General features: G+C 26.4%; 1 protein-coding gene across 1 annotated transcript; it reads left to right on the forward strand.

Moving 5' to 3' along the window:
- On the forward strand, positions 1–4029 carry LOC124424231 (probable maleylacetoacetate isomerase 2). The gene is made up of 5 exons (XM_046963005.1): positions 1–199; positions 641–692; positions 909–1057; positions 1137–1341; positions 1463–4029. The coding sequence occupies exons 1-5, from the start codon at positions 182–184 to the stop codon at positions 1690–1692; spliced, it is 654 nt and encodes a 217-aa protein (XP_046818961.1). The 5' UTR covers positions 1–181; the 3' UTR covers positions 1693–4029.
- The last annotated feature ends 5158 nt before the right edge of the window (positions 4030–9187 follow it).

Consider the following 9187-nt stretch of genomic DNA (forward strand, 5'->3'; position numbering starts at 1 on the left):
CCCAAAGGCGGTGGAACGGGTTGCTTGGCAATCGAATAAAAGGGGGGAAGGAGGAGTGATTTCGCGCGTTGACCGGATTCCGAGTTGTTTCTGATAGATTCGAGAGCTAAGGTGCGTCTTTTCTCGTCTGGCTAGAAAGCGTTTGAAAAAAAGGCGATACCTATCATCTCAGTACGACGAGATGTCCGTCATGGGTAAGGTAAGCGAATTATTCAAAATTTAGATATCTCACTGATCGCTTTGATCACAACTCCCTTCCTCTTTATGTAGCTCAAGGCCTGTGTTATGTCGTTCCTTGATTAGAATTTGATATTTTACTCGTTTATACTTGTTGTTTGTTTTCTTGATAATTATTTTGATATTTTAAAATATGATGACCTTGTTCGATGATCTTCTTAAGTCATTTTCTCCAGAATAAATTTGCTTTCTCTCTCTCTCTCTCTCTCTCTCTCTCTCTCTCTCTCTCTTTCTCTCTCTCTCTCTCTCTCTCTCTCTCTCTCTCTCTCTCTCAATCGGCCTCGAGTTAACATTTATGTAAATGTATTGGTAACTGATATCGTTCGTGGTCGGTAAATATAATAAAAAAAAAAAAAAAGAAATCTGTTTTTTTTTATTTCTTTCTTTTTTTTCCTCATTATAGCCAGTACTCTATTCCTATTGGAGGAGTTCCTGTTCTTGGAGGGTGAGAATTGGTAAGAAAAATAATATTCTTTAATTTAATATAATTGTACACATTTTTACTTTAAATACGTGCAATAATATATTGGAATTGTGTATTTATGTGCATTAAAATTTTTCTCTTTCGTTGTTTATTGTATTAATAAAATAGATAAAAGAATATTATAAAATATGTGTTATCTTAATGTTCTATCAGTTAAGTTGTATCTTACATATCTTTGTCTTCATAGCATTAAATTTAAAAGAGATACCTTATGACATAAAACCTGTCAGCCTAGTAAAAGGTGGAGGAGAACAACATTGTAATGAGTTCCGTGAAATAAATCCAATGGAACAAGTGCCTGCACTTCATATTGACAATCATACATTGATAGAGTCTGTGAGTATAATGTAAATTATATATTAATGAAATACATTGTCTAAATAATTAATAAGTGATTATATTTGTTTTTTTCTAGCTTAATATATTGCAATATCTGGAAGAGACTAGACCACATCGTCCATTGATGCCAGCTGATCCAGTCAAAAGAGCTAGAGTTAGAGAGATTTGTGAAGTCATAGCTAGCGGTATACAACCTTTGCAGAATTTAGTTGTGCTAATATATGTAGGGGAAGAACGTAAGAAGGAATGGGCACAGCATTGGATAACAAGAGGTTTTACAGGTGAGCAATTTAAATTTTTACATTACAGATAGGAAATTGAAATATTCTATCATTATAATCAATAAACTTATATTTATAAAAATAGAAGGATCAATAATAATTAAAATTCTTTTTTTTACAGCTGTAGAAAAATTGTTGTCTTCCAGTGCAGGCAAATATTGTGTAGGAGATGAAATTACATTAGCAGATTGTTGTTTGGTGCCACAAATTTTCAATGCCAGAAGGTTTCATGTTGATTTGAGACCATTTCCAACAATTTTAAGGGTAGATAGACATTTAGAAGGCCATCCAGCTTTCACTGCAGCTCACCCTAATAACCAGCCTGACTGTCCACCTGAGGCGACCAAGTAGCAAGCAAGGCAGACCACCCTTTTCCTCTTCTAATTCACTGGAAGTATGGAAAGAGGTGGTCCAATTTTTTGTGGTTTGGTAGTGGCAAAAGGTGTTAAAGTACCCATGAGCCTTATTTTGTATCAAATTTACAAAGAAATGACGTTATCAAGAAACTACTCTTTGTATTTATAGAGTAGAATTCACATGCATATAAGATGCGTTTTTGCTTAAATTTTTAATAAGCACAGAGAGCATAACGTTAAATTTGCAACTATATCTTTTGCTAATTTTATATGAAATACATTTACAGGTCCGTAAAATAATGGTACGTTTTCACCTTTTATCACTTTTAAACTACAATCAAGTATTGAAATGGTAGATGATACGGAACATACTATGTATCACTGATACAAGATATTTCATCATCAACATGATCAAACTGTGTGCTATTGTATCAGTTGTTTGAAAATAAAGTGATAGTCGTGCCATTTCTGTACTTAATGAAAGAATAGGAATATTGGCCTATTTTTTTACTTCTGTTATGTTGTTTTGATTATTTTATATGCACAATCAAAATTTACAAAATTTGTCTTCGTACAGCGTTTACATAATATTTTATATAATGTATTAACCTATTAAGAATAGGTTCTGTTGTCTGAAATCAAAAGTTTACTTTTATACTTATAATATAATTTTTCAATTAACTTTGACTCATATAGAATAAGAAAAAGTGTTACTATTTAATAATAGTAAAATATCTTTAAATTTTTTGCTGAAACTAGCATAATGACTGCAACTTCCAGTATATGTAGTATATAAACTTGGAAAGGAAGAGGGAAATTCATAGGAAATGCATTTTATTGAAATTTAACAACAATACTGAGGAATGAAAAGTACAAATCATATTCCTTTTAAAACATTTCCCCTTTAGATACATCTAATTTTGTCGCGCGAGATAACTTTACTAAGTTTTAAATAATAAAAATTATATATGGTGATTATAAATCAGTTTATAGTTTTTATAGTTAATATTTTTAATGTTAAAAACAAACTACGGAGTATTTGTTCTTTGAAAATTACAAAATTTATATCAGGGATATGTCAGATTTACATTTAATTTTCCTTATTTGAGATTAATATTACTTTTTTCATTTATTATCAGCATATGACTATATTTAGGTTATATTATGATAACTTCATTAAATCAATAATTGAAGTATGGTGAATTATTAATCAAATAGATTTATCATCAAACTTTTCTATATTTTAAGTTTTTTATTGATATAATATTGTGCAATTGATATTACTTGTTTGTGTGTTTTCTATTATGGAAATAGAAATAATAATCAATTGTATTTTGCCACTGGAACTTTGTTATAAATGCAGGAAGTATAAAAAACTAATTTATATTTACATACTGATCAAGCAAAAATTATGCATATAGCATACAAATGATGAAATAGATATGTAGATAATTTTTTATACAGAACATTTAAATCAAGGACTTGGATACGATCATTGCATTAAATTAACGAGATTTATATACATATCTATGTTGTTTTCCTCAGCTCAGTTTTTTTTTGTATATTATCCTTGTCCATATATAAATGCGCAAACAAGTAATGCACATTACAGTTGTATACAACATAGAATTATCTAATAAATTGAATAAAACATCAAAGCACACGTATTACATAATAAGGAATATGTAATTGAATATTGCGATATATTGATCTTGTTTTTTTTTCCTCATTGAAAATAGTTAATCATAATGAGATCAGTAATTCAATGACTGAGAATAAATTCATCACCATTTATATAATTTATATAAAATAAAAATTAACTTACGTTACGAGTACATGGTGAGATATAGTAATCTTTTCTGTAAATTTTAAGGCAAGAATAGTATTTTGCCCAATTACACTGATACAATATGATTATATAAATATAGAGTTACAATATATCACTCTGGCAGTAAAATGTCAAACTTTTATTGGAAGCATTATATAGTTTGAAAAAATAATGGCAATAAGCATATTCGTTACAACTTCATGTTGCTATGGTCCTAATTAGATTTTAGGTAGGATTACTTACATAACATTTGTAAAAGAATGTGTGGGAACGTTAGAAGAGCAAATGTGGATCTGTATAATAATGGTAGCATTTTGTCACCATAGTATGATATACATATTTTATAAGTGAAAATGATAGTGTATGTTCATCGCTTATAGGAAGTAATAAATTCTGTGTCATAGCAATGTATATTATTTTGTAGATGCTAAAGTAAAAAATAATGAATTAAGTATATTTGTGACTGTGCACTTATTATTTGAATAAATATACATTTTAATTGTATTGATATAATTTGTACTTATAAGAAGTATAAACATACGTATATTGAGTAGCATTCATTTCAAGAATGTCACTGTTTTGTTATAAAATACATGTTTCATACATCCAATACTTATTTTTACCTTTAAGTTTTAAGATCATTTCCTTTATTCGAAATAATATAAATTTCTTTTTTCTGAGTAATAATATATTTCTAGCAAAAAACATTTGACATAAAAAGTCTTTAATTACAAAGCCTTTTAATAATCTTAAATGTTATTAATAATTTTATTTAAAATAATATGATAAATGCTGTTTTTGAACTTCTTTTTGCAATATATTGATGAACTATACTTTTATAATAATCTGTAAATATTGTCTAAGATGTTAATAATAACTTACCATAAAAACCTCCTTGAAATAATTCCAAAACTTAAAAAAAAAATAATATATAAAACATGCTAATATAAATGAGGATTTTTCTTTATAAGGGATTGAAAACAGTTATGGTTTGATAATATTTATAAAGGTATTAAATTTGATGTACATACAAGTGAATAAAATAATACTACAAAAATAGAAATGTTCAAATATGATTTTGTAATAAGCAGCATAACATTGTAAATGTAATATTTTTTAATATCTATTACATTCATATAAAATGTGTATATATATATATATATATATATATATATATATATATATATATATATATATAGTATATATATATATATATATATACACACATACATACATATATTTATATATTATTTTACAAATTTATATTTTTCATGTTCTACCGAAAATCTACAATACTCAATGACAATCAACATTTTAACATGAATATTTTCACTTGTATTTTCTTAATTTATTATATTTCAATTTTAACAAGTTATTTGCAGCATCTTCTCGCAGATCCTTCAGGTAAAAAAGTATTCATCTTATCTATTGACTAGTTAGGATAACAATATATCTATCATTAACTTGCACAGCAATGAAATGCAAAAAGAATTCATAGTATTCATACTTAAAATAAATTAAAAAAAAAAGATGCACATGTACAATTATATAAATATCACCTATAAAATGGTATAATTAGATAAGAATAATAGAGTAACAGTGACACGTGAAATGATATAATTATTTATATTAAATCTGTCCAATCTTGTGTTAATTATTCTTTTGTATGCATTTTAATTGATTTTTTATATACCTCCATGTCACTATTTCTTTGTCCGATATATTACTCAAATGAATTATTACCAAACAGTCTTTCACCCTGTTGTACTGCAGATAAAATAGTTATATAAATTTTTTTGTACAGAAATTGATCTTATAAAAAAATACTTACATACTAAGTGTGATTTAAAAATATCTTCATTATGCATAGCATATACCTTATTTATAAGTGCATCTTGTCCAATAATTTGATCAAATCCTTGGTAATGATGACTTTTATCAAAACTTAGGAAGGATATATAATTTTACAGATTATGTAAAAATTATCTACATTTATGATATGCATTATATAATAAAAAATAATATAGAATAGTATTTCAAACCTTCCTAATTTTGACAAAATTACAATAACTTCTGAGATCTTGAGATAATCAAAAAAGTTCAGAATTCTTTTCATAAACAAGTGCTTATCTGCCACATTATATGTGTATATATATACACACACATATATATATATATACATATGCATACATAAATATACGGATATGTATATATATATATTTATTTATTTATTTATTTCACAGAATAGAATCCGACAATAGACAAAAAAGAATTCAGTGAATGTGAAATAGTGTATATGGTGACCATACAGCGACATTGAATGGATAAATGGATGGATGTATGGATGGTGGCTAGGTCATGAAATGAAGAACAACAGAATGCATTTAATGAGCGATTGTTTATTATGTTCTTATGATCACTTGTCATACAGGTAACGATGCTTTTCATGAATGAAAATAGTTAATATATTATGTTTATTTATAATTATTTAACATTGAATGGAATAAATTGATGATGAAAGAATAACAATTTATGAATGTAAATAAATGTTGTTAGCGTGTAAAGTAATATTAGGATAGATTCAAAGTGCTGTGAACTAATTTTACTTCGTTGATAACAATAATGGTGCCCAATAGGTAATGTTAGGACATCTATTTAACAACAAAAAAATATAGAATAGTTGTATCCAATAGATACAACATTAATAAATAGAAAAGGGGAACGTTACGAGTCACGTGATACGTAACAATATAGCGATACATATTTAATTAGTTGTGAAAATTCTTTGTCATGACATGTTTATAACAATTTTGAATAGAATGTTGTTAATGTCATTTAAACATCCTCTATGTGGACACTTATCGCATCATCGGTAAGAATACCATACTATTAAGCGTTCAAACAACAAATGCATATAGCAATGTTGTTATTCACTCGTTACATTTCTAACTTGCCATTGTTACTTGAAACATAAAAGTTACAAGTTTTCGCTTAATAAATATATCTTTAACCAACCATACAAAGGTACATTTGATGAGATACTAAGAACGTAATAAAAAATAACATTGCATTTGTGCTTAATACAATAGCATTTGGAAGGAAATTGTAAAACGTAGAACAATATTCGCGAATCTTTTTCTTTTATAATAATATAAACTTTAAAGTTTTCAGAAATTATTGTGGCCAGGTCATATATATGTATGCGTGTATGTTGTGTGTGTGTGTGTGTGTGTGTGTATGTATATGTACATATATATATATCTCTTTTTTAATAGCACAGTAATGCTCATTTGCCTGATTTTCTTTCGACAGTTTACACGTGCGTTCAATAATTTGTAATTTATCGAAAACTTTGTTAATTCTATTTTCTTTAAAGCGTATTTACGAAGAACCTGTTAGTACAAGTTATAATAGTATTAGTTTTTCTTTCATACTCAAAGGTAAATTACAGTGTTTTCTGGAAAAGAAACACTGAAATATTAAAAAATACAATTTTGCTCACTGCCCGCAATGCACCATTTTATATTCTGTTCAAGTGAACTGTGTAAAGTGTGTAATCATAGCATAAATGATGTTAGAATGTGTTTGCCTAAATGTGCAGTATAATTTATAATGTGGAAAATATATGATACGCAAGATTGTGTCCTTAAATTACTTTATAGCCAAAGGAATGTAAGATACAATACTTGATGATCGTATCTCATCAGTAATGAATGAATATTTATGGTACCTCTGCAGCCAGCTGCTCTTATTTCAGATATCGTGGAAGATAATTTCTATTTCTAATTGGGACAATAATTAAGGTGTGAACATATAAAGGTAAAGCACAATGTCGCACTGCGTTATGTGTGGAACCTTCTACTTGCATGTAGGCATGTGATTTTGACACTGTTTTAAGTGTAAATGTTTTTTGTATGTATGATCAATTTATGAATGTAACTGTGCACATATGCGCATCTGTGCACTTGTGACTTAGCAATATAACTACTTATATTCAACAAGGTACTTAATATCTTTTTTTATCCCCGAGCTGCTATGTGCTACTTCTACCTCAACAATAACGATCTTCTTCAAGTTTTTACATATGCTTACCCAAAATAATATACCATATTAATAGTCTAAATCTAATTCTCACTTCCAATAAAATAACATTACATACAATTTTGTACAATCCTTCTAAATTTTTATAATGAATGCTCCTGTTGTCCAGATATTGTGTTTCATTATGTTTCTTTATGAAATTTTGCAATATTATAATAATGATACTGAATAATGACAACAAAATTTATGATATGAAAAATATTCCACATCTTGTGTGCACTGCTATTTTGTATATACTGACCAAAGATATAAATCATATATTCAATTTTAATAAAATTTTTTAAACATAACTTTATTTATGAAATGCATTTCTTTTCCACAAAAAATTATATAAATTGTATTATATATTATTTATAGTCATAAATTGAAAAATTTGTAGAGAATATTTAAAAAAATATTTTTAATAAAGAATAATAAATAATATATTCTATTCCTACTACAACCATTGCTCGTACAATGCTTCATACAATGCTTACAATATAAATATTTAATGAGAAAAAAAAATAATTCGTCTAATATTTTAAAGTTTGGTCAGTATTTCTATATTATACAGTAATATATTGTTCATCAGTATTAATTATATACAAAACAGCAATGCACAACACTATAACAACTCTATTTGTAATAGAGCATTTATCAAAGTCATTCTGTGCAATTTATGCTTAATATAATTTAATAATTTTTTTCGCATTATATTTAACACACTCCAATTATTGTTACACTCCTTTTACTCTATTGTCAATCAATGCAATTCAATAAATGATTTTTGTGACTTTTTCTATTATAATTCTTAATATAATAAATCTTAATATAGTATTAGAATTTATATTAATTTTCATGGCTATTGTGAATTCGCCTTATTATTTAAAAATTTAATCATAGTTAATATTTGCAAGAAATGGCAGTAAAGTAATTTTTAGAGAAACAATATTATTAGATGACTAAATGCAACATTTCTTTAGATAAAACAATGTTAATAATTGCAAATAGCCAATTAATGATGTAAATTTTCACATAGAAGAAACGATTGTAGGCCTTTGTCATGATCTCCATTTATATTTTTTTTCATAAACTGTTGTTTTAGTTCATAAATTTCATTGAACGTGTCATTTTAACATATACACACACTATGAATGAATATTATTGTATTATTTAAAAACAAACTCATAAATATTATATTGTTGAATGAAAAAAATAGAAAAATTGAATAACATAATTTTTTTATGAGTTAAATTATTACGATTTTATAAATTTCGAAAATTATAGACAATAGGTGAATAATTTTTGTTATAATTTGAGGAAGCGTTACGTTTTTTATTGTTAATTTTTACCAGATATATGTATATACTTCCATCAAAATTAATATTGTTCTACTTTATAGAATCTTTAATAAAATGCAACAATATTGAAACCGAAATCGAATCTTCATCGGAAGTGTTGATACTACTGTTATAATATTTAACTCGTTTTTCCACAATGGTATTATTAATTGAAAACTAATATTTTGTATAATGCAAACTAAACGATTGATAAAGGTATTTTATAATACTTTATAACAAGA

This window comes from Vespa crabro, chromosome 5 (genome assembly GCF_910589235.1).
Source record: "Vespa crabro chromosome 5, iyVesCrab1.2, whole genome shotgun sequence".
In the NCBI taxonomy this organism is placed as follows: Eukaryota; Metazoa; Arthropoda; class Insecta; order Hymenoptera; family Vespidae; genus Vespa; species Vespa crabro.